At 46.8% G+C, this 27,110-nt stretch overlaps 1 protein-coding gene across 8 annotated transcripts in view; it reads left to right on the top strand.

The window, feature by feature from the left end:
- The window catches only part of KALRN (kalirin RhoGEF kinase), a 1,569,312-nt gene that overhangs the window by 831,619 nt on the left and 710,583 nt on the right, over positions 1-27,110 (top strand). For all 8 annotated transcript variants that reach the window (XM_085647304.1, XM_085647302.1, XM_085647305.1 and 5 more), the window contains exon 11: positions 13,386-13,577. In XM_085647304.1, coding sequence (XP_085503430.1) covers positions 13,386-13,577 — 192 coding nt within the window. The remainder of the gene's footprint in view (positions 1-13,385; positions 13,578-27,110) is intronic.

Raw genomic sequence — 27,110 nt, 5'->3', positions numbered from 1 at the left:
TCCCATGTGGCAGTCCAGGGATCCAGATGAGTGGTGGCTCCTTATTTTCGCCCTAACTAAGAGCGTTTAAAATAACCATAGTACAGAAAAGTTGTCACTCTTTCTACAGTTTAATACAATTGTTAGATTACGTCATATCACACCAATAGGATAAAATAAACTGTCAAATAAACATTGTACTGTGAAAAAAATTCTACATTGGTGAAATGTCTACTCCAGAAAATGTTAAATGACGTTCACTGGAAGAGACTTGGGGCCAAATGTACGACCGTGGAAATAGCGCTTTGCAAATTACGAGTTTTTTGCTACTCACAATTTGCGAGGCGCTATTTCCGATGTACAACAGTTTTTTTCCACACTGTTAGCGATTCCCAATGGAGTCACAAATTGAGAAGCTCATGAATATTAATGGCCTCTCGCAATTTGCGAGCCCATTGAGAATGACAGGCCCTCCCAGGTATGGTGACCTGCTGGGCTCAGCAGACCACCATGTCTGGGACTGCTTTTAAATAAAGCAGTTTTTTTTTTAATGCAGCCCATTTTCCTTAAAGGAAAACGGGATGCATTTAAAAAAGAAAAAAATGAAACTTTTTCGTTTCAGTTTTTTAAGGGCAGGCAGTGGTCCCTGGGACCACTGGCTGCCTTTAAAAAATATTTTCCCCTGCATTTGCAAAGGGGAAGGGGTCCCCTGGGGACCCTTCCTCTTTTGCGACCCCATTACCACCCTCTTGAAGAGGGTGGTAATTTGCGAGTGTTTTGCGACCGCAATTGCGGTCGCAAAACATTTGTACTTGGGGTTGCGCTCGCTATTAGGAAGGGACCGCCCCCTTCCTAATAGCGATTCGCAATTCCAAAATAGCGAGTTGCAAATAAATTGCGAATCGCTATTTTGGAATGGTACATACCCCTATAGGTTTTTGCATACGCAAACGGGTTCGCAAACCCGTTTGCGCATTCAAAAACCGTTGTACATCTGGCCCTTGCAGAACTGAGCCCGGCGCAGATATCCAGATGTACTACTGGAATGCTTTCAGGAAATTGCAAACATTGTAACTCTACAGCCATGCGTTTGAGTATGTTTACGGGTGTCGATTTATGATTCAGATTGCAAATCAGAGCCTGGGTGTCCATTGCCACTATATCAGTCCAATTGTGTGAGGCTGCCTGCTTGGCCCAACTTGGTGTGTATTGGTTTTTCCTTTTCCAAGTTATTACTTTCTTTTGTTTATTTGTTATGAAGTCTCAATCAGCTACAGAAATTTCCTTTGTAAAGTTAGAACTTTTTCTTTATCGAACGCAATGTATAACACACAAATTTTACAAACTTTAAAAGGTACTCATAACAAAGTTCAATATGTGAGGAAAAGAAGCATTTTGGTGTAGGGATAGTTTTGTCAGCTGTTGTAGAATCGGATTTCTGCTGACTGTTTTATCTCATGAATGAAAGAAAGAATAGTAGGTTGCAAGGTATCTCAGTCATATTCATTCTATTTAAGCAATGATATACTCGCTTATGGTGTCTCTGGCATTTGCCATTGTATGTTGCAATAATTAATTATCTCCATCCCTCCTAATCATGCCTAATGGAATTACTGCATTTCTGCGGTTGCGGTGTTTGCTGCTAATAATGGATTTGCTGATTTTGGCACATAATCTATCTGCTGCTTACTTTGCAGATTTTACTCTAAAAAGTGCTTCTATCTCAAACGGATCAAAAGTTACTAAAAAACGTAGCAGTGTTGCCATGCAGTGGAAAGCTCTTTGCAGAGGTTGACAGGTCACCTTTCAGTTGCGTATTGCTGTATTTGGGTGTTAAACTGGTAATAGAGGGGGAAAACATTTGCCCAGTGTCAACAGCTGACAAAATAATAAGTAGCTGTTGGACTTGGCCCTCTCTTCAGCGTGCCCCACTGTACTAATGGGAGCAGCAAAAAGAAGAGAGTTAACACCGAGCATGTGGAAAATAATAGCTACTTGCTTTTTTCTAGTGGGAAAGGTGCTTGACGTTTGATCGTGGCTTGGTGCTGGGCGAGGTCTGTTCGCCCTAGAGACACAAGCAGTACCATGGACATCACAGCAGGGGGCGTGTTAAATTACAATGGCAGGAATAGGGTTGTAGTTGGGGCGCATATGTCTTTGGCCCAGGGCGGAGCTAATGCAACTCCATTGATTTAAATGATATGGGGCAGGGAAGGCGGGTGTAAGCAACGCATGAGTGGGCGGCAGCCACTGTAGGGCATCCTCAGTGGAGAGGCAGGGCGGAGACTGAGAGAGTAGCACGTGTGCGCGTTTTCAGTTCTGCAGCTCAGCGTTCCATTTGGAAGACCGCATTTTGGAGATCTAGCTGAGCCTGTTCTTTTTGAGTCATACATAGGCAGGAGAAATAACGTATCCACAATGGAAACAAGCAATGTGCTGGGACTAGAAAGAAGACAGGTGTGCGATCTCCTGGCGCTCTGGCTAGCCAAAGGATCCAGAATATTCTGCCTGTGAGCGGAACAGGTACAGTAACCTCATGAGCATTGTATATTGACATTTTCAGGAGCAGAGAAGGACCCTGTGAAAATCACTAAAGCCCAGAGACGTGAAATGAAAATGTCAGGGCACAAGGTGATCAACTTCCCCTTTGAGAAAATGCACGGTAAGGCAGTTGCACCTGGAAGGAGACAAGCGGAATACATGGACTAAGATATATTTTAGTTAGAGGTGGGCGAACCGACGAAGCCACGAGCCAGGCTCGAATGTGATGTCTGGCTCAACTCGAGGCGTTCTCGACACCTCGAGCCCATGAAAAATCAAGCTTTGAGAGGAGGGTAGGTAGCCTACTAGCTAATGCTGCTGACCATGGTACAGGGGAGTATCTGGTTCGTATCCCTGCCTCCCCTTTAAGCATCTTGTGAATCACGGAAAATCTCCCTGAGCAAAAAGAAATACAAATGTTTAACCAACCTAGTGTGTGGTTGTTGTGAAGTGCACTTATGTCCCTGGCAAAGTTCGCACTATGTAAAACTGTCAAGAATTAAATGTGGATTTTGCCTCTCACCAACTCTCCTCTCAGTCTCAAAACATTAAGTACAAAGCATTAGCCTTTGATGTCAGAAAGTGATGCCCATCTAGTAGTCGACATGCACAGTGTGAAACTTGAAAATCTGGACTCAATCCGAACTTTCATGAGTGATCAAATTGTGTGATCTTTGGCAAATACTTTATTACACCAAGCGTTCTTTTTGTTCATTATCACATATGAGAGCACCTTCAAATACGTGAGTTCGGGAAGTATGGTGTACGCAAACCTCTCCTGTGTTTAATAGCCAACATGTTGCTACATCTCTAATAAGATTCTAAGATACACGTAGGGTACACATGATCCCTGACATGCCTCTTGATTCATTAATAGCATTGTCATGAGGGCAACAGCATCAGTGTTTTTCACTTCATGCTTAAAAAACGACTTTTCAAAATAGCGCCCAAATAATTGGATGTACTTAGGTGACATGTTTGTAAGTGGTAAAGAAATGCACTTTTTGGGATTTTGAAGGCATCTCATATTCTAACATGATATTTGTTGCATGATTTACATTGCTAATATTTTCAAGGCTTGGCTAATGCACAAGCTCCTAGAGCCAGACCCAACCCTTGGCTCGGCGCTCTGTTAATTTGCTGGTTCACCCATCTCTATTTTTATCCACTGCTTATTCCTGGAAGGCTATGTTGCTCAGTGCGGGGTAGGAGGGTGGTTACATGACTTGGCTTCATGGAGAGCAGCGGTGAAGGGAAATTCTGCTTCAACTGTGCTGTTTGTAAGTCATATAGCGCCTAATGAAACCACAAACTCCTCAGGATGTCCTCTTCCTTGATCTTCGATTAAAGTTTAATCCGATTATTTCTGTTGAAAATGTTTTCGCGAGTTTATAGGGCTCATTTCTTTTTAACCCTCTATGCTGTGTAGAAGGATGATAGGTTGAGCCAGCCCCAAGTGTAGTTGAAACGCATGATCCCTCACACTTCTCTGCAATAAGCATAATGCCCCAATAACCTACCTCTTTAATGGTCCTTGGTGGTGGGGAAATAATATCCATCTAAAAAGCTATGGGTTTATTTCCAGCAGTGCTTTAGGGAAGTAGCAGTTGGCTCACTGGACTGGGATGTGAATGTTGCACAAAAATAGAGGCTCCAACATGTTGGGCTTAAAATAAAAATGGCATATTCCTGAAAAGTAGTTAATAATAAGATTTTTTTACAGGTGTATAATTGGAAGTTGAGCAGTGCTAAATCTCCGCAACACATAGGTATAATCTATGCACCTTGGGGTTTATAACATTATATTGAGTCTGGGCCCAAGGTAAGTTTATATGATTAGGTCATGGGTGATCCCCGCCCTCCCATCTCAATCGGCTCGTAACCTTGGCGTCGTCATCGACGACAAATTGTCGATGAAGCAACAAGTGGTTAAAGTTGCCTCCACCTGCTTTGCCATTCTCAAGTGGCTTAGGAAAATTCTCTGAATGCTTCCTTCGTCGACGCAAAAAACTGTCATCCAGGCCCTAGTAGCTTCCAGATTAGACTACGGCAATGTACTTTATCTGGGGGCGAGCAAGGAAGTGCTCCGCAAGCTGCAAGTGGTCCAGAACTCTGCAGCTAGACTGCTTTGCAAACTTCCCAAAATGACTTCCATTTCAGCCTTACTTCGTGAACTACATTGACTGAAAATCGACAATCGCGCCAAATTCAAAGCCCTCTGCTATATGCATAAAATAAATTCTGGTGTAGCCCCCCGCTATCTTCGTGCTTTGGTGCACCACTACCATCCCCCACACCTACTACATTCCTCTAATCAATACAAATTCCAAGTTCCCAGGATCAAACGAGCGAGAATGGGAGGACGATCCTTTGCTTATCTGGCTCCCTCTCTCTGGAACTCTCTTCCAATTTACTTACGTGTCGAACAACACTATCTTAAATTTCGTGAAGGCCTATAAGCTTGGCTTTTTAATCAGTAGAATCTTTTAATTTTATTTTTAGCGTCTAGCTTTTACCTCTTGTCCTTCGTGTTCATAGGCGCTGGGAAACCTCCGGGTAGCTGTGCGCCAAATAAATGTAATAAATAAATAAAATAGGTCAGATTTTTTGTCTGCTTTATTTTTAACGTTTTGCGATGATCAAGATCAGTTCAGAAAAAAAAATTCTCTTGCTTTAGTAAGTCAGCATATGGCAGGGTCGGACTAGGACAGAGAATAGGTATGGGCACCAAATTAAAAGTCGCCCCCATTATTGAATAAGATAGCTGAAAAAATGTGGCCCACGTTTTCAAATGAAAGCGATTTTAAACTTCTAAAGACAAGTTGTATAGTTGTTTTGCAAGGTATGTGAGTTCATATGCATTTATGCTTGCTGCAGGCAGTGTGTGGTAATATCACAGATATTACCAGTAAAAACAGGCCCACCAAGACTATAAAACCAGCCCAAAAACAGCCAAAAAAAGACCCCTGCACTGACCTGTCGGGTTCTGCCTGATTGTCCTGTAGGCCAGTCCGACCCTGCATAGGGGTATCAGAAAATAACTCAGAACTCCAATAGTTTTAATTTAAAAATAATGCATTTAAATGTCAAGATTCACATGGATATATCTGTCACCTTCATCAACTGACAGCAATTATGATATGGAGTGCTAAAAGTCGCCAAAGCTCACAGTGGTAGAACAAGCACGTGGTGTACATCTCACAAGAGAGATACAGACCACTCCTGGGTTGTGTGGTGAAAGTTTAATTTTCTGTTATTTTGATCCATGTTGCCAGATAGGTTAACGAATACAAAGCTAAGACATACTGCCTTCAGGTTTTTTTTAAGGCAATGCTGGCAAATTTGAAAGTTCACTGCTTGTAGACCAATAGCTACAGCATCTAGATCCTGTGCTCCAAGGACGGACTTTATATATTTTTTTAAGCACTAGTTATTCAGATATTAAGCCCAAAGTCGATCTGTGTTTTTCATATTTGACTGCACATAATATCTGGTTTTAAACTTCACAGTCCATTGTAAATTTCATAAAAAGATGAGCATATATATAGACCGAGATCCAGTTAAACTTGCATATATAAGTAATATATTGTGTATAATGAATGAACTGAATCACTTACTCTGTGATTTGTACTACAGGTATTTGAGTTTCACACTTACTACCTGTAAAGCCACCATTCGAGTATAGTGCTCCATTTATGACTGTTAGGGGCTTGTATGTTTTCTTGTGTCATAATTATTCTGTTGTCCGACACCCCTCCAAACTCAACCGTTGTACCTTCCTGTTCCTTGATCTCAGAACACTACCTGGCATACTCTGCAGTTATCCCAGAAAGTAGCATCTGAGCTAATATGCATTCTATGATGCCGGCAAAACATCTCCCCTCCACAGCATCAACACAACTCCCTTCCTGTCAGCTCCCCAATCAAATCCGGTCAATTTTGTTTTTCTCTTTCATTCAGAGAAAGTCACATTGGCTACAAGGAAGGGAGACCCAACGTTGTGGGGTAGGACTCCATTTTACTGTCTGGCACTCGCGAGCAAACCTGATAATATGCTTCCTTAAACTCAGTTGTGGAAAATGTTTAACACATTGCACGGTCTCTTACGCTGAGCATTATCACCCACTTTTGGCTGAAAGCAGCGACATCTAGGATCTCAGCCGAGTAAGTTAGGCCATTATGATGCGATCTGCGTCGTGATTCAGTCTTCTCCTGAGAGTGTATTTCCAGTGTTGTTTAATGTTGACATCACCACGTCCAGCCGTTGACCTGCATCAACCTAATGTAATCCTATGTTATAGGTGATGTGATGTGCACCATGGCATTGATGATTGCCTCAATAATGCATATATATACCTAATGAAGAGAAATTTAAAAAATAACTCTTTCAGCCAGAGATCTTCAGTAGGTAGTTAATACAATCAATCAATCAATCAAAACCACTTTATTCGATTAATTAAAATCATAAAAGTATGCTATACAAATACAATATTTAAAATCTTAATAATAACAAATATACAGATAAAAATATTCCAATTAAAATTCCATGATTGATCATAAACAACTTAAGTAGCTAATACAATACAATAAATTAGAATAACATTGAAAAAATAGATGTAATTTATTAGCACAAAAAATAAGCCTAAAAGTGGCTAACTACCGGCAAGACTGAGTTCAATATACCAATTTTTATTGTAGTTTCACTGCTTTGTTGCCTTTCCACCTGGGGCATCGGCGAGGAAGCTACAAGTGCATATACGTACTTGCTTTAAATTCTCGGCAGGAGAAATATCCTTGCTGCTCTGGTATTCCATATCCCAGAGTTCTTTGGAAGCATTCATATGGACCTTTTGCGAATACAATGGTATGTTCTGTATTAAAATATGAAATGGATCAAAAATGATCTGTGCTAGCTGCAACTAGCACTAGTGACTGAGTTGGGTTGCTATCTCATGGCCTGAAAGTTTAGTAGGAAGATGTTACTTTCTGCCATGAAAAGCAGTCTAGTTTGCGATAATGTGATGGTCATGGGCAGGTAACGGGGCCTTATTTCATAACCGAAGAGTTCAGGCCAGATGGTGCTTTTTTGGATTCTATACTTGTTTTAGTTAGTAACACTCTTCTCTCATGAAGGTCAAGGCATTTAGCTTGAGCTTTGCGGAGATGTTCCAGTGGTTGTTCCAAATTTAGATTGGAGATGACTTTGCGCACTTAAGCACGATTGCTTTCTTGGGTTCAGTAGATTCTGTCCAAGCAATTTCTACCAGACGGCTTCATGTGTTGAACTGTTTCTTTATGACGTAGAATAGAGGAGCATATGTGAATCTTTATTCCACCAGGTCGTGCCCTAGAAAGTTTTCATGGGCAATAGTTGTGTAAGATTGCGGGAGGCCATACATTTTTCCCCCATGCTCTCCACTCAAGGTGGCCGATTGTTGATAGGTCGATCTGAAATCCGCTGAATTCTGCACCAAATTATAGGATGCTTCCAATTTCGTCCTGAAAAACATTTCTAGGGAAGTGTTTTTGGATCCACGTTGCCACGTCTCATTAGATAATCTGGCTACTAAGTGTCACTATGAGACACCTAAACTCGCTTGTTCGATGGCTCGATTCTTTTGCAGGTTTACACAGTGACCTTTTTGATTTTGGGCCCCAGATCATCACCATGGATTTTGGTGGACCAATTTTAGGACATTTTTGATGCACCAATGTTCTTCATTGTACAACTGAAGCTTTAGGGCCCTTTGTATTCTTGGTAGTGCAGTCAAACCGTATGCAAACAGGAGTCCTGGAATGTTTACGTTCTTTAATCGTGGAGACGTCGTGGGAGGCCCCCAGAAGTTCTGTGTGCACCCTATCTGTGTGCAAGGTGAACAGAAGCAGGGCCAAAATGTGGTCCGGTTTGACTCCTCTATTTGTGATGACCTTGTCAGCTCTTGTGACATTTAGGTTTACCCTGCCTTGGGGTTTAGAGTCATTGTATAGATAAACTGTAATTCTCAGACGGTCTTGGACATGCCTATGCTTTTTAGCTTGCTCCAGATTAGTTGGCCAGGTCAAACCCTTGAGAGAAATCTAGAACTGCAGCACAAGTTCTCGGACAGCAGGAAAATGAGCAGATTAAAAGTCTAGAAACATATTCACGAACAAAGAAAAGGAAGGGGAAGCAGGTAAATATTTTCTGTGACAGGCAAAATGTGCCATCATTTTGTTGCTACTGTGTATGAAGCACGTGTATACACACACACACACTCTTTTTCTTTCTTTCGATTGCTATTTTGTTCAAGTGTCTCTTTTAGTCACTAGGCGCAAAATGATGCATCAGTCAACCAATGCTTGACACGTGTGCTTGTCATAAGCTGTCTGTCAGTGGTAACATACCAGGACGCGTGAGATATTTCTGCTGTGAAGTGGCTGTGCCGCGTCTTCGCGTTGCGACTGTAGGCCGGGATGTTGGGTTGCGGTTATGTTTTCCAGTCCTCTAAGGGGACTCTGCAGGTGATGTGCTTGTCAGGTCTTGGCCCTTCTGATTGGATTCTTGAACACCTCGGCTGTCAGGCCAGCTCAGCACCAGCGTGAGATCACCGGCAGTGACAGACTTATTGCTTCAAAGATCACAACTGCCACCGAAGAGAGACAGCCGGGACAGACTACAGCGTTGCATTACACAGCCGCAATAAACCTTTGTAAACTGCTTTCTACTTCCATTAAGTGCAACACTCTCTTGGTAACGCAATATACTCCGTATGTGTCAATAAAATGCGGAGGGAAATGTCGCTGTAAAAGCACACATATGAGATTCACTCATCTCCTGGTTCTCGATGATAGTCAGCCATATTTGTGTTATAAAAGTAACAACACCCTGTCTCGGGCAGTTTTGTGTGTTTTTCTGCCACCAGCTACCATTACTGAGCACTATTGGTTCACCATAAGAAAGTGGCCAAAAGAATTCAAGCTGTCCTCAGTTCATGCTGGGTCTTTGCGAAGAGAAAAGCAAACACAAGGAGATGATGGACGGAGCGCTGAGACTTTTCGCTCACCCCCCAGTCACAGATCTGGGTTGAATCCATCATTGTTCTTTAGCTGACTTCACCACCCCAGTTCAGAAACAGCTAATACAAATCAGTCTTGACCCTGTGCCTCATGGGAACAGTCCAGCCCGAACTGCCAAGCCATGTCTTCCCTGGACCGGAAACAAGCATCCTGGGACTGGTTTCGGGCTAACAACCCTCATCAGCCAGGCTAGCTTGAATCCAGTGGCAAAGTGAGCAAGGGACCCACGTCTGGGCATTCCTCTGGCCTGGCAGTTCGCGCTGGACTGTTCCCATTGGGCGCAGGGTGAAGACTGATTTGCATATGGATGGATCCAAACTGGAACGGCATGGTGAGCAAAGAAACAATGGATTTAGGCCCAGATCTCTGTACTGGGGTGAATGTATGACATTGTTCTGCATTCTATCCATCAATTCTTCTTTTTGCATCTGTCACCCTGAGTGGGACGGGTATGCCCAGACGTGGGTCACATGCTCTCCATGCCACTTGAGTTAAGCTATCGTGGCTGATGAGGGGGTGAAACCCCGAAACCGGTCCTAGGATGCTTGTTTCCAGTCCAGGGAGAACCTGGCCTGGCAGTTCCGGCTCGACTGTTCCCATTGGGCGCAGAGTCCAGACTCATTTGCATATGGCTGGGTCCAAACTGTAATGGCATGGTGAGCAAAAAAACGATGGATTTAGGCCCATATCTCTGTACTGGGGTGAATGTATGACATTGTTCTGCATTCTGTCCATCAGTTGTTCTTTTTTTCTCTTTGCAAAGAGACTGCAGAGAAGCAGAAAATATTTTCGGACTCAGTAGCCACACTCCTGTAGGAATTAACCCTGCCAGGCTATTCATCATTAACCCCTTCGCTGCGGCGCGAATTCAGCCGCAGCGCTGGGGGGGGTGAGGGGTGAGCGCGGTGCCGCCATGCTCATGACGGAACCACGCCGTCATGAGTCACGGGCGAGCTGTGCTCATGACGGCGTGGTTCCGTCACGACTCCACCCACTCTCTATTTCGCCCGCACAGGCGGGGAATTAGAGCCGCGTGAGAGGAGCGGTTGCCAACGGCCGCAGCATGACAGAACCACGCCGTCATGAGCACACGCCGCCCGTGGCTCATGATGGCGTGGTTCCGTCATGAGCGCACAAGGGGTTAACCTTACCGTGGATTCAATGTTTTCAATTTTGGGGGATTTAGTATTAATCCTTGCAAACCACAATGCCCAGTGAAATCATCTATGCTTTGGTCCAGTGATTGTACGGCGGCCACTGTCCACTTCAAGAAAGCATGGCCTCTAGTGGTCTCCAGACAAGGCATCTCCAGCTCAACAGCGGCCACTGCTTATGAATTCAGTGGCACCGCCACTACCTTGGGGTCGACTTCGTTCGATGTTCGGTTCTAGATCAGGTAGTCTCTCAGTGTACTTAGACTCTGGCTGGTTTTAGGTTTTGAAGTAGGCCCCCAAATGCACTGCCGTTGATGACTGTGAATGGACCTTCTGCCGCTGATTAGAGATTGATTTGAGCTGATGGCACTACGTTATTGGCAGAGCTGTTGTGATTTTTGCATAATTATAGATTTAGCGCATTTGCCACATAATCCATCATCTGTCATATAATCTGCAGATTTTAACAACAAAAATATTACTAGCTCAATAGGTTAAAAGTTAGTAAAAATGCAGCTGCAAAAGTTGCCGCGATGTGGAATGATTTTTGTAAAATTGGACTGGCCACTTTTGAGTTGCATATTGCTATATCTGGTTGTTAACCTGGCATGCGCAAGGCCATTGAAATTATGCAGCAGCAGAAGGACAAATTATGCGTTAGGGTTGACTGAATTATGCTGTGTAATGTGGCCGATTAGTACTTCCTTATTCCGTCAATTTAACACTTGTCAACATAAGCTGGACATATGTTGCACCTTGGTTTAACACATAAAAATAGCAATAAACAGCAGAAAGGTGAAAAGTCAACCTTTGCAAAGGACCTTCCATTGCGTGGCAACACGTGTCGCTGCGATTTTACTAACTTTTGAACCGTTTGAGCTAGAACCTGCAGATTATGCCACAGATGATGATTTATGTGAAAAATGCCACAGATCTACAACTATGCAAAACAAACTGCTGCCGCACAATCGCATAATTCCCATGGTTCTGGGCCTAGGTTAATATTGTGAGTGTTAAGCGTAGGTTTGGAGTTGGCTGTTTACCTTTATAGTTTTTTCCATTTGATTTCTTTTTTGATAGTATAGTCTTAACCATTGCAGTTATATTTTTATTTCTGTCTTTTGCTTTCAGTGTAATTGTTTTAGGCATAATAGTTTAGTTTTATGAGCTGTGCTCTAGTAAGTTAAATGTAGTATCAGTAATATGAATTATCACGGTTATAATTATTGTTATTATTCCGATGGCTCGGTTGGCTAAGCGCATACTGTAAGCGTGAATGCAGTGATTGCAATTCATAGTCCTGGAAGGTTCAACTCCGACTTTCATCTTTCGAATTTGATTTAAATGACCGTCGCGTTGTGTTCCTGGCAAACCCAGGAACACAAAATATACGGTGGCACAATACGTTATTGGCAGAGCTGCTGTAAGTATTGCATAATTATGGATTTGTCGCATTTGCCCCATAATCAGTCATCCGCCATATAATCTGCAGATTTTAACAAGAAAATGTTTCTAGTTCAATGGGTTAAAGGTTAGTAAAAATGCAGCTGCACATGTTGCCGCGATGTGGAATGATTTTTGCAAAGCTGGAATGGCCACTTTTCTGTTGCTTTTTGCTATATTTGGGTGTTAGAATGGTACCAATGAGGTGCTGCTCATACAGTGTTACCAAGTTTAAAAATGACAAAATGATGAAGTAATACAATTTCAAAATATGGCGCATAATGAGCCTTTTCTAGCAGCATTATTTGCCCCTCCCCTGCCGCATAATTCCAGTGGCCCTGATTGTTGGGTATTGTAGATATAGACACGCACGTGGAGCCCCCACCGGTTGCTTTGGGATGCTGCTTGGAATAGATACATGAACCCGTATAAGAAATATGAGCCTCCGTGAAGGCGGCCGTGACGTCTTGCTCACGTGAACAAACACTGTAATCTATAGTATACATGTGCTGATGGGAGGATGTCTGGCTAATACATTCCTGCCGGCTGTTTATGTTACGGAGTGCCGGAGACAAGTTTATGCTTGCGTTTGTTAGAGCGGAAATGATCTAATGCTACATTATGCTGTGTGAAAGCATAGTCTATGTTTACATCGCATATCGTGTCAAATGAATGATATGAAATGTTACCGGGGTATCAGTCTGCGTTGTAAGTTATGGTGTGTTGTATGAACAGCATTCTTCCGTTTTCGGAGCTGTGTGGCGCGAAGTTGTGTTATTTAGTAAGAGCTGTGCGCAGACATCGCTCTGAGCTGTTTCAGACCCACGTGCTGATAACATCCACAGCATGTTAGACCAGAGCTCCACAGCTCCTCCGTGCCCAGTCCCACAGTCCGAGGCGCCCTGGGAGGCGTCTGAATGAAGCCTGTCGGGTCGCCTCGCTGCCTCAGCCCCGAGGCTTCCAGGAGCGGGTGAGGTAGGCACTTGCGCATTCCTGTTCATCTGCTGCCGGGGCGGAGCAGCGCGCGCTGCCCTGCGAGGAGGGTGTCGTGGCGCTGGAAGGGTTGATTTGCTGCGCTCCGCAGAGGTTTATCTTGGTGAAAGCGCGCGCAGCGCGGGCTCTCGCGCCTGAGAGGGGAGCCTGCGCGCTGCTGTGAGAGAGCCTCGCTGCGCACCGTCCCGACTCATTCCCTCTCTGCTTTGCCTCTCGCAGAACACCTACACCAATGCCGACAAGCTGCTGGAGGCGGCCGAGCAGCTGGCGCAGACGGGGGAATGTGACCCCGAGGAGATCTACAAGGCGGCGCGGCACCTGGAAGTGCGGATCCAGGACTTCGTGAGGCGCGTGGAGCAGCGCAAGCTCCTGCTCGACATGTCTGTGCTCTTCCACACGCACACCAAGGAGGTAAGGATGCTCCTTCGTTGTTTCACAAGCACACCGAGGGGTTGGGGGATCCTCGTTCACTGTTTCACACGCACACCGAGGGAGTTGGGGCGCTCTTTCACTGTTTCACACGCACACCGGAGGTAAGGATGCTCTTTCACTGTTTCACAAGCACACCGAGGGCGTAGGTGTCCTCTTTCACTGTTTCCCTAGCACACCGGAGGTAAGGATGCTCTTGCACTGTTTCACATGCACACCGAGGGCGTAGGTGTCCTCCTTCACTGTTTCACATGCACACCGAGGGCGTAGGTGTCCTCTTTCACTGTTTCACAAGCACACCGAGGGCGTAGGTGTCCTCTTTCACTGTTTCACATGCACACCGAGGGCGTAGGTGTCCTCTTTAACTGTTTCACATGCACACCGAGGGCGTAGGTGTCCTCTTTCACTGTTTCACATGCACACCGAGGGCGTAGATGTCCTCTTTCACTGTTTCACATGCACAGCGAGGGCGTAGGTGTCCTCTTTAACTGTTTCACATGCACACCGGAGGTAAGGATGCTCTTGCACTGTTTTACATGCACACCGAGGGCGTAGGTGTCCTCCTTCACTGTTTCACAAGCACACCGAGGGCGTAGGTGTCCTCTTTCACTGTTTCACAAGCACACCGAGGGCGTAGGTGTCCTCTTTCACGGTTTCACATGCACAGCGAGGGCGTAGGTGTCCTCTTTAACTGTTTCACATGCACACCGGAGGTAAGGATGCTCTTGCACTGTTTTACATGCACACCGAGGGCCTAGGTGTCCTCCTTCACTGTTTCACAAGCACACCGAGGGCGTAGGTGTCCTCTTTCACTGTTTCACAAGCACACCGAGGGCGTAGGTGTCCTCTTTCACTGTTTCACATGCACACCGGAGGTAAGGATGCTCTTGCACTGTTTCACATGTACACCGAGGGCGTAGGTGTCCTCTTTCACTGTTTCACATGCACACCGAGGGCGTAGGTGTCCTCTTTCACTGTTTCCCTAGCACACCGGAGGTAAGGATGCTCTTGCACTGTTTCACATGCACACCGAGGGCGTAGGTGTCCTCTTTCACTGTTTCCCTAGCATACCGGAGGTAAGGATGCTCTTGCACTGTTTCACATGCACACCGAGGGCATAGGTGTCCTCTTTCACTGTTTCACAAGCACACCGAGGGCATAGGTGTCCTCTTTCACTGTTTCACATGCACACCGGAGGTAAGGATGCTCCTTGCACTGTTTCACAAGCACACCGAGGGCGTAGGTGTCCTCTTTCACTGTTTCCCTAGCACACCAGAGGTAAGGATGCTCTTGCACTGTTTCACAAGCACACCGAGGGCGTAGGTGTCCTCTTTCACTGTTTCACATGCACACCGGAGGTAAGGATGCTCTTGCACTGTTTCACAAGCACACCGAGGGCGTAGGTGTCCTCTTTCACTGTTTCCCTAGCACACCGGAGGTAAGGATGCTCTTGCACTGTTTCACAAGCACACCAAGGGCGTAGGTGTCCTCTTTCACTGTTTCCCTAGCACACCGGAGGTAAGGATGCTCTTGCACTGGTTCACAAGCACACCGAGGGCATAGGTGTCCTCTTTCACTGTTTCACATGCACACCGGAGGTAAGGATGCTCTTGCACTGTTTTACATGCACACCGAGGGCGTAGGTGTCCTCTTTCACTGTTTCCCTAGCACACCGGAGGTAAGGATGCTCTTGCACTGTTTCACAAGCACACCGAGGGCGTAGGTGTCCTCTTTCACTGTTTCACATGCACACCGGAGGTAAGGATGCTCTTGCACTGTTTTACATGCACACCGAGGGCGTAGGTGTCCTCTTTCACTGTTTCACATGCACACCGGAGGTAAGGATGCTCTTGCACTGTTTCACAAGCACACCAAGGGCGTAGGTGTCCTCTTTCACTGTTTCACATGCACACCGGAGGTAAGGATGCTCTTGCACTGTTTTACATGCACACCGAGGGCGTAGGTGTCCTCTTTCACTGTTTCACAAGCACACCGAGGGCGTAGGTGTCCTCTTTCACTGTTTCACAAGCACACCGAGGGCGTAGGTGTCCTCTTTCACTGTTTCACATGCACACCGGAGGTAAGGATGCTCTTGCACTGTTTCACAAGCACACCGAGGGCGTAGGTGTCCTCTTTCACTGTTTCACACACATACCCAGAAAGCAAGGACCCTCTTATACTTCCCCCCACACACACCCAGGAGGTCCCTTTTCCCTGTTTTGCTCACACACACACATGGACCTCTCTATAAGAGGGGAAGCCTCCTGTTGTACATCAGACACGCGCCTAGCTGGTTAATACAAACCAGTGAGTTAATAGCCTTCATCCATGTCCACCGCTCATCTAGGCATTTTGCGCCCAAGGACACAATACGGAGGAAAGATCTCAATCTGTCTCACATTTGGTGAGCGATGTTCTGCTAGTCCCAGGGTTTTAGCTCACATAACCCTGATTGCAATATTTTAGTTATTATATTTTTTTATGAATGCTGAAACAAGAGTCCAGCCTGCCATTGTTAAAATACCAGGTCTGACTAGATGCTCACACCCGCCCTGGGGCAGCTTGAGGGCTCTCTGACCAAGCAGGGACCTGTCGTGCTTCTTTGCATTTGGTTCTTACACCTACAAGGTGTGCAGATATGCACCTGAGGTTCAGTGCCACACTTTACAAATGCTACGTGCTTCACCAACAAGACCCCAGCGCTGCAGAATGGTGCCTGCAGACATCTTTTCTAGAGATAATTGTTGCATGACACAGACAGTTGATTTTAAAATGTTTTACAAACCAGAATGTGTGTCAGTCTCAATATTTTCACCAGTTTCAGTTACATTTGCAGTCATTTTAGCGTTTACATGGAGATTGTGAATACATGCCGTTTTAAATAGTTATTGTGTCCATAATTAACCTGTTTCTGAGCTATCCCAATTTAAATAGATAAGATACACAGCTAGGGATCGATTTGACCAGAATCATGCCATTCGTTCAAGTGTAGCAGTAGAGGTTAAACCAAACGAACACAGAAGGTCATGTGAGGATGTTTGCATCAAACCACAGCATCCTTCTTGGCTTGCTTGTGTTCGGATTCACAGAGGATCTGGCCTGGCAGTTGGGGCTGGGCTATTCCCTTTGGAGCAGCGCCAAGATTGATTTGCTTATGGCTGGATCCAAACTGAGGTGGCATGGTGAGCAAAAGAACCAGGGCCTGGAATGCAACCCCGAACTATTGCCAGTGGTTACAGTTCATGCACGCAGCCTCCCATCCCCTTTTTAGGTCTCGCCTGAACCAGCGCATGCGCTGGTCTGGCGAGACTTATTGAGAGGGCTCCAAAAAGTGCTACCAGGCCAGCCTGGAGCTACAGCTCATGTGTGCGCGCGCCGCGCTTTACAGCGATTGCTTTCACTTTCGCGGCCCCACGGTCGCTTTGATGTTTGATCCCGATCACTTCCACGGCCGCTTTGCATAGCCAATAGGTCTCGCTTTTGGGACCTTATAAGTATTTAGTTATGCAACTGTTGCATGGCTAAACACTTATAAGGTCCCAAAGGCGAGACCTATTGGCTATGCCAATGCTTGTGTGTGTTTGAAGTAGAGAGGAGACTTTTGCTGTCCTGGTTCCAGGGTGATATTGTGGCCCGTAAGCCCTACCCCGGGTTTTATGAAATTGTTTCTCTCTCAGGGGCAGTCCTAACTGACACCAGGGAGCTTGTGAAAGAGCCAGGTAGCCCCCTCCTGTTCAGCGCCCTGCCCAGCGAGCTGACACAAGACGCGCTCCTTGGCACTGTTACTGGAGTCGCATCGCTTGCTTGGTTTGCATTCCGTGGTTATCTTGTTTTCCCGTAGTCCCGCTCACCCCCGTGTTCAAACACAGCCGCAAAGCACGTGCGGGGAAGCAGAGCTGAACAAACTGCATCGAATCAGTACTAAGATGTTTTGTAGAAACGACTGTACAGCAACTAAAATAGATAAGAGGTAAGCTGCAATTATTCTTTTGTTTTCGCCGCTTGAGATTTTTATACATTTAACCCCTTCAGCGCGGCTGGAATTCCCCCGCGGTGCTGAAGGGTTCGAGCGCGGGCGGGGCCATGACGGAACGGTTCCGTCATGAGCACAGGGCAACCGATGCTCATGACGGAACCGTTCCGTCATGGGCATGGAAGGGGTTAAAGAACCCCAAAGCTAGCTACGAACCTCAGGAGCTGCAACATTGGGTTTACAAACAGGTGGCTGTTTCTGTTGTATGGTTAGTATGAGTGTGCCCGTTTATGGACCTCCTCATCCCATACCAAGCATGCTATCTCCTGGCTCTGGTCTGTCTGCTACATCCACAGGTAACCCCTCTGAGCAGGAACACCACGCAACCACTTCTACTACAAAAGCGCAGGCAAAATGCGAACAGAATGGCTAGCCACCGCCACCGCCACCCCAACATTGGAACAAAACATCTAGCGTTTTCTGACCACCTTTTGGTGACTCTCAGAGCCGTGTCACAATACAGAATCCAAAGGGGCTGGCACCGTGCGGCAGCACACTATGCAGATAGTGGCAAGAGGCTCACCAGTGACAAATATTCGCTTCACAATTCGCAAATCGTTCACATAACGTATCATGCGTTGGTGGCATGCTTAGTGTCAGCAGAGTAATTTTGTTTCAGTTCTGAAGCATTGGTCAGTAGTGTAGGAGGAGGTGGTGTTCATATTGTATTGTATTGTAATTGCTTTTATGTAGCGCTTACTACCCCCGACAAGGCGTCAGAGGACTTTTTCGGCGAGTAGCATGCTACTCCGGAACCTATAAAGGATTAGTGGTGAATTAGTATAGTGACATAGGAAAGTAATTTGAGTGGTTGAGTATGTTAGTCATTTATTTGGATTCAGAAGGATAGTGGAGGGATAGAAGTTTGAAAAAGGTTTGCATTTATATAGCGCTTGCTACCTCTGATGGGGTGTTGAAGCGCTTTTTCGGAAAATAGCACACTAATTTCAGTGGTGGATATGTTACCAGTTATTTAGTTTGGGAAGGATAGCGGGGGGGTATAAAGGTTTGCATTTATATAGCGCTTGCAGCCCCTGATGGGGTGCTGATGCGTTTTTTCGTCGAGTAGCTTGCTACTCCCGCACCTATAAAGGATTTGTGGTGAATTAGTTTAGTGAAATATGAAAGTAATTTGAGTGGTGGACACGTTAGTCAGTTATTTGGATTGAGAAGGATATCTGAGAGTGACACCCTGTACGAGCATGGCAACATGGGCCCACGATAGCAGTGCGCACATTTATACCTACTTAACCCATCTAGGTCTTTGACTGATGGCTGCAAGACTTCTTTTTTTATGCAATCACTAGTTTGATAGCCCAGTCGTCAGCGCACCTGCTGACGGGCGACTCCCGAACTCGGTCAACCACTCTATTATACTTACATTGCTGATCTAAATGAGGACAGTTGCCTACCATCGCGTTTGTCTTTTTTTAAGCACTGAAATGAAGTGTTTGTTACCGAATTGAATTCCTCAACTGAAGCAGGGTGTGGTATTGTTAGAATTCGAACTTTTGGACAGCCAATGTGCGCATCGAGCGTTACCTGAGTAGCGTCGCTGGCTATGCAGATGACAATTCATTCTCACCAGCATCTGCAACGCGCTCCTGCAGAAAGCATCGGGACATGGATGTCTCTGCATCCATGCCGACAGAAACATGGTTAAAGTGCTGCCCAGAGGTCATGCCTTTATTGCTATTGTAGATGTTTTTCCAAATGCATTTGAATAGTTCTATATACAGATGCACAGAAAGTCACATGCTGTTTATTACCATTGTTGAGTCTGGGGAGGGTCCATGACCCGGGAGAGGCAAAACCTGGGTGAGCATTTGAGTAATTGCTTGTAATTATAGTCGTGATGGAATTGTTACGTGCATTCCGTTAGGTAGTTTTCTTATTTCCACCTCACTCGACTGTGGTAATACACTGTAATTTGACATCTGCGTTTTAGTAATAAATGTGTGAATGTGTTTATTAGTGCACTTGCATTGAATATGTTTATTGGACCTCATTTATTTTCAGTTCCTTGGCATAAACATTTGTATTGAAAAGGACATGGACCACATGTGTCCAGTCATCGTTTTTGTGTGTTTTGGAAATGAAAGCCTTGTTGGGGGGCAACCAAAAGTAAAATATGCTTCTGCTCTATGATTTCCTTTAACGATAGAGACACAACAAGGTGATAAGGAGTGAGTCAGATAACTGGGCGGGGGGGAACAACCTTTACAACGCAACTTTTACAACGCACTACCTTTACAACGCATTTTTTACAACGCATAATCCATTACAACGCATGACATTACAACGCATGACACTACAACGCATTTTTAAAAACTACCTTTACAACGCATTCCATTACAACGCATACTACCATTACAACGCATACCATTACAACGCATAATATTACACTACACTATCCAACACTTACCCTACTGTTGCACCCCCTGGAGTTAGAATAGTAATTTTTACCCCTATACTATCCAACACTTACCCTACTGTTGCACCCCCTGGAGTTAGAATAGTAATTTTTACCCCTATACTATCCAACACTTACCCTACTGTAAAACGATGGATTTAGGCCCAGATCTCTGTACTGGGGTGAATGTATGACATTGTTCTGCATTCTGTCCATCAATTGTTGTTTTTGCATTTGTCACCCCGAGTGGGAAGGGTATGCTCAGACGTGAGTCCCTTGCTCTCCATGCCACTGGAATCAAGCTATCCTGGCTGACGAGGGCTGAAAGCCCGAAACCGGTCCTAGGATGCTTGTTTCCAGTCCAGGGAGGACCTGGCTTGGCAGTTCGGGCTGGACTGTTCCCATGGGGCACAGGGTCAAGACTGATTTGCATATGGCTGGGTTCAAACTGGAATGGCATGGTGAGCAAAAAAACGATGGATTTAGGCCCAGATCTCTGTACTGGGGTGAATGTATGACATTGTTCTGCATTCTGTCCATCAATTGTTGTTTTTGCATTTGTCACCCCGAGTGGGAAGGGTATGCTCAGACGTGAGTCCCTTGCTCTCCATGCCACTGGAATCAAGCTATCCTGGCTGACGAGGGCTGAAAGCCCGAAACCGGTCCTAGGATGCTTGTTTCCAGTCCAGGGAGGACCTGGCTTGGCAGTTCGGGCTGGACTGTTCCCATGGGGCACAGGGTCAAGACTGATTTGCATATGGCTGGGTTCAAACTGGAATGGCATGGTGAGCAAAAAAACGATGGATTTAGGCCCAGATCTCTGTACTGGGGTGAATGTATGACATTGTTCTGCATTCTGTCCATCAATTGTTGTTTTTGCATTTGTCACCCCGAGTGGGAAGGGTATGCTCAGACGTGAGTCCCTTGCTCTCCATGCCACTGGAATCAAGCTATCCTGGCTGACGAGGGCTGAAAGCCCGAAACCGGTCCTAGGATGCTTGTTTCCAGTCCAGGGAGGACCTGGCTTGGCAGTTCGGGCTGGACTGTTCCCATGGGGCACAGGGTCAAGACTGATTTGCATATGGCTGGGTTCAAACTGGAATGGCATGGTGAGCAAAAAAACGATGGATTTAGGCCCAGATCTCTGTACTGGGGTGAATGTATGACATTGTTCTGCATTCTGTCCATCAATTGTTGTTTTTGCATTTGTCACCCCGAGTGGGAAGGGTATGCTCAGACGTGAGTCCCTTGCTCTCCATGCCACTGGAATCAAGCTATCCTGGCTGACGAGGGCTGAAAGCCCGAAACCGGTCCTAGGATGCTTGTTTCCAGTCCAGGGAGGACCTGGCTTGGCAGTTCGGGCTGGACTGTTCCCATGGGGCACAGGGTCAAGACTGATTTGCATATGGCTGGGTTCAAACTGGAATGGCATGGTGAGCAAAAAAACGATGGATTTAGGCCCAGATCTCTGTACTGGGGTGAATGTATGACATTGTTCTGCATTCTGTCCATCAATTGTTGTTTTTGCATTTGTCACCCCGAGTGGGAAGGGTATGCTCAGACGTGAGTCCCTTGCTCTCCATGCCACTGGAATCAAGCTATCCTGGCTGACGAGGGCTGAAAGCCCGAAACCGGTCCTAGGATGCTTGTTTCCAGTCCAGGGAGGACCTGGCTTGGCAGTTCGGGCTGGACTGTTCCCATGGGGCACAGGGTCAAGACTGATTTGCATATGGCTGGGTTCAAACTGGAATGGCATGGTGAGCAAAAAAACGATGGATTTAGGCCCAGATCTCTGTACTGGGGTGAATGTATGACATTGTTCTGCATTCTGTCCATCAATTGTTGTTTTTGCATTTGTCACCCCGAGTGGGAAGGGTATGCTCAGACGTGAGTCCCTTGCTCTCCATGCCACTGGAATCAAGCTATCCTGGCTGACGAGGGCTGAAAGCCCGAAACCGGTCCTAGGATGCTTGTTTCCAGTCCAGGGAGGACCTGGCTTGGCAGTTCGGGCTGGACTGTTCCCATGGGGCACAGGGTCAAGACTGATTTGCATATGGCTGGGTTCAAACTGGAATGGCATGGTGAGCAAAAAAACGATGGATTTAGGCCCAGATCTCTGTACTGGGGTGAATGTATGACATTGTTCTGCATTCTGTCCATCAATTGTTGTTTTTGCATTTGTCACCCCGAGTGGGAAGGGTATGCTCAGACGTGAGTCCCTTGCTCTCCATGCCACTGGAATCAAGCTATCCTGGCTGACGAGGGCTGAAAGCCCGAAACCGGTCCTAGGATGCTTGTTTCCAGTCCAGGGAGGACCTGGCTTGGCAGTTCGGGCTGGACTGTTCCCATGGGGCACAGGGTCAAGACTGATTTGCATATGGCTGGGTTCAAACTGGAATGGCATGGTGAGCAAAAAAACGATGGATTTAGGCCCAGATCTCTGTACTGGGGTGAATGTATGACATTGTTCTGCATTCTGTCCATCAATTGTTGTTTTTGCATTTGTCACCCCGAGTGGGAAGGGTATGCTCAGACGTGAGTCCCTTGCTCTCCATGCCACTGGAATCAAGCTATCCTGGCTGACGAGGGCTGAAAGCCCGAAACCGGTCCTAGGATGCTTGTTTCCAGTCCAGGGAGGACCTGGCTTGGCAGTTCGGGCTGGACTGTTCCCATGGGGCACAGGGTCAAGACTGATTTGCATATGGCTGGGTTCAAACTGGAATGGCATGGTGAGCAAAAAAACGATGGATTTAGGCCCAGATCTCTGTACTGGGGTGAATGTATGACATTGTTCTGCATTCTGTCCATCAATTGTTGTTTTTGCATTTGTCACCCCGAGTGGGAAGGGTATGCTCAGACGTGAGTCCCTTGCTCTCCATGCCACTGGAATCAAGCTATCCTGGCTGACGAGGGCTGAAAGCCCGAAACCGGTCCTAGGATGCTTGTTTCCAGTCCAGGGAGGACCTGGCTTGGCAGTTCGGGCTGGACTGTTCCCATGGGGCACAGGGTCAAGACTGATTTGCATATGGCTGGGTTCAAACTGGAATGGCATGGTGAGCAAAAAAACGATGGATTTAGGCCCAGATCTCTGTACTGGGGTGAATGTATGACATTGTTCTGCATTCTGTCCATCAATTGTTGTTTTTGCATTTGTCACCCCGAGTGGGAAGGGTATGCTCAGACGTGAGTCCCTTGCTCTCCATGCCACTGGAATCAAGCTATCCTGGCTGACGAGGGCTGAAAGCCCGAAACCGGTCCTAGGATGCTTGTTTCCAGTCCAGGGAGGACCTGGCTTGGCAGTTCGGGCTGGACTGTTCCCATGGGGCACAGGGTCAAGACTGATTTGCATATGGCTGGGTTCAAACTGGAATGGCATGGTGAGCAAAAAAACGATGGATTTAGGCCCAGATCTCTGTACTGGGGTGAATGTATGACATTGTTCTGCATTCTGTCCATCAATTGTTGTTTTTGCATTTGTCACCCCGAGTGGGAAGGGTATGCTCAGACGTGAGTCCCTTGCTCTCCATGCCACTGGAATCAAGCTATCCTGGCTGACGAGGGCTGAAAGCCCGAAACCGGTCCTAGGATGCTTGTTTCCAGTCCAGGGAGGACCTGGCTTGGCAGTTCGGGCTGGACTGTTCCCATGGGGCACAGGGTCAAGACTGATTTGCATATGGCTGGGTTCAAACTGGAATGGCATGGTGAGCAAAAAAACGATGGATTTAGGCCCAGATCTCTGTACTGGGGTGAATGTATGACATTGTTCTGCATTCTGTCCATCAATTGTTGTTTTTGCATTTGTCACCCCGAGTGGGAAGGGTATGCTCAGACGTGAGTCCCTTGCTCTCCATGCCACTGGAATCAAGCTATCCTGGCTGACGAGGGCTGAAAGCCCGAAACCGGTCCTAGGATGCTTGTTTCCAGTCCAGGGAGGACCTGGCTTGGCAGTTCGGGCTGGACTGTTCCCATGGGGCACAGGGTCAAGACTGATTTGCATATGGCTGGGTTCAAACTGGAATGGCATGGTGAGCAAAAAAACGATGGATTTAGGCCCAGATCTCTGTACTGGGGTGAATGTATGACATTGTTCTGCATTCTGTCCATCAATTGTTGTTTTTGCATTTGTCACCCCGAGTGGGAAGGGTATGCTCAGACGTGAGTCCCTTGCTCTCCATGCCACTGGAATCAAGCTATCCTGGCTGACGAGGGCTGAAAGCCCGAAACCGGTCCTAGGATGCTTGTTTCCAGTCCAGGGAGGACCTGGCTTGGCAGTTCGGGCTGGACTGTTCCCATGGGGCACAGGGTCAAGACTGATTTGCATATGGCTGGGTTCAAACTGGAATGGCATGGTGAGCAAAAAAACGATGGATTTAGGCCCAGATCTCTGTACTGGGGTGAATGTATGACATTGTTCTGCATTCTGTCCATCAATTGTTGTTTTTGCATTTGTCACCCCGAGTGGGAAGGGTATGCTCAGACGTGAGTCCCTTGCTCTCCATGCCACTGGAATCAAGCTATCCTGGCTGACGAGGGCTGAAAGCCCGAAACCGGTCCTAGGATGCTTGTTTCCAGTCCAGGGAGGACCTGGCTTGGCAGTTCGGGCTGGACTGTTCCCATGGGGCACAGGGTCAAGACTGATTTGCATATGGCTGGGTTCAAACTGGAATGGCATGGTGAGCAAAAAAACGATGGATTTAGGCCCAGATCTCTGTACTGGGGTGAATGTATGACATTGTTCTGCATTCTGTCCATCAATTGTTGTTTTTGCATTTGTCACCCCGAGTGGGAAGGGTATGCTCAGACGTGAGTCCCTTGCTCTCCATGCCACTGGAATCAAGCTATCCTGGCTGACGAGGGCTGAAAGCCCGAAACCGGTCCTAGGATGCTTGTTTCCAGTCCAGGGAGGACCTGGCTTGGCAGTTCGGGCTGGACTGTTCCCATGGGGCACAGGGTCAAGACTGATTTGCATATGGCTGGGTTCAAACTGGAATGGCATGGTGAGCAAAAAAACGATGGATTTAGGCCCAGATCTCTGTACTGGGGTGAATGTATGACATTGTTCTGCATTCTGTCCATCAATTGTTGTTTTTGCATTTGTCACCCCGAGTGGGAAGGGTATGCTCAGACGTGAGTCCCTTGCTCTCCATGCCACTGGAATCAAGCTATCCTGGCTGACGAGGGCTGAAAGCCCGAAACCGGTCCTAGGATGCTTGTTTCCAGTCCAGGGAGGACCTGGCTTGGCAGTTCGGGCTGGACTGTTCCCATGGGGCACAGGGTCAAGACTGATTTGCATATGGCTGGGTTCAAACTGGAATGGCATGGTGAGCAAAAAAACGATGGATTTAGGCCCAGATCTCTGTACTGGGGTGAATGTATGACATTGTTCTGCATTCTGTCCATCAATTGTTGTTTTTGCATTTGTCACCCCGAGTGGGAAGGGTATGCTCAGACGTGAGTCCCTTGCTCTCCATGCCACTGGAATCAAGCTATCCTGGCTGACGAGGGCTGAAAGCCCGAAACCGGTCCTAGGATGCTTGTTTCCAGTCCAGGGAGGACCTGGCTTGGCAGTTCGGGCTGGACTGTTCCCATGGGGCACAGGGTCAAGACTGATTTGCATATGGCTGGGTTCAAACTGGAATGGCATGGTGAGCAAAAAAACGATGGATTTAGGCCCAGATCTCTGTACTGGGGTGAATGTATGACATTGTTCTGCATTCTGTCCATCAATTGTTGTTTTTGCATTTGTCACCCCGAGTGGGAAGGGTATGCTCAGACGTGAGTCCCTTGCTCTCCATGCCACTGGAATCAAGCTATCCTGGCTGACGAGGGCTGAAAGCCCGAAACCGGTCCTAGGATGCTTGTTTCCAGTCCAGGGAGGACCTGGCTTGGCAGTTCGGGCTGGACTGTTCCCATGGGGCACAGGGTCAAGACTGATTTGCATATGGCTGGGTTCAAACTGGAATGGCATGGTGAGCAAAAAAACGATGGATTTAGGCCCAGATCTCTGTACTGGGGTGAATGTATGACATTGTTCTGCATTCTGTCCATCAATTGTTGTTTTTGCATTTGTCACCCCGAGTGGGAAGGGTATGCTCAGACGTGAGTCCCTTGCTCTCCATGCCACTGGAATCAAGCTATCCTGGCTGACGAGGGCTGAAAGCCCGAAACCGGTCCTAGGATGCTTGTTTCCAGTCCAGGGAGGACCTGGCTTGGCAGTTCGGGCTGGACTGTTCCCATGGGGCACAGGGTCAAGTTTGATTTGCATATGGCTGGGTTCAAACTGGAATGGCATGGTGAGCAAAAAAACGATGGATTTAGGCCCAGATCTCTGTACTGGGGTGAATGTATGACATTGTTCTGCATTCTGTCCATCAATTGTTGTTTTTGCATTTGTCACCCCGAGTGGGAAGGGTATGCTCAGACGTGAGTCCCTTGCTCTCCATGCCACTGGAATCAAGCTATCCTGGCTGACGAGGGCTGAAAGCCCGAAACCGGTCCTAGGATGCTTGTTTCCAGTCCAGGGAGGACCTGGCTTGGCAGTTCGGGCTGGACTGTTCCCATGGGGCACAGGGTCAAGACTGATTTGCATATGGCTGGGTTCAAACTGGAATGGCATGGTGAGCAAAAAAACGATGGATTTAGGCCCAGATCTCTGTACTGGGGTGAATGTATGACATTGTTCTGCATTCTGTCCATCAATTGTTGTTTTTGCATTTGTCACCCCGAGTGGGAAGGGTATGCTCAGACGTGAGTCCCTTGCTCTCCATGCCACTGGAATCAAGCTATCCTGGCTGACGAGGGCTGAAAGCCCGAAACCGGTCCTAGGATGCTTGTTTCCAGTCCAGGGAGGACCTGGCTTGGCAGTTCGGGCTGGACTGTTCCCATGGGGCACAGGGTCAAGACTGATTTGCATATGGCTGGGTTCAAACTGGAATGGCATGGTGAGCAAAAAAACGATGGATTTAGGCCCAGATCTCTGTACTGGGGTGAATGTATGACATTGTTCTGCATTCTGTCCATCAATTGTTGTTTTTGCATTTGTCACCCCGAGTGGGAAGGGTATGCTCAG

The sequence above is a fragment of the Triturus cristatus genome, chromosome 3_2, assembly GCF_964204655.1.
Source record: "Triturus cristatus chromosome 3_2, aTriCri1.1, whole genome shotgun sequence".
NCBI lineage: Eukaryota > Metazoa > Chordata > Amphibia > Caudata > Salamandridae > Triturus > Triturus cristatus.
This window is presented reverse-complemented; position numbering and strand designations above follow the sequence as displayed.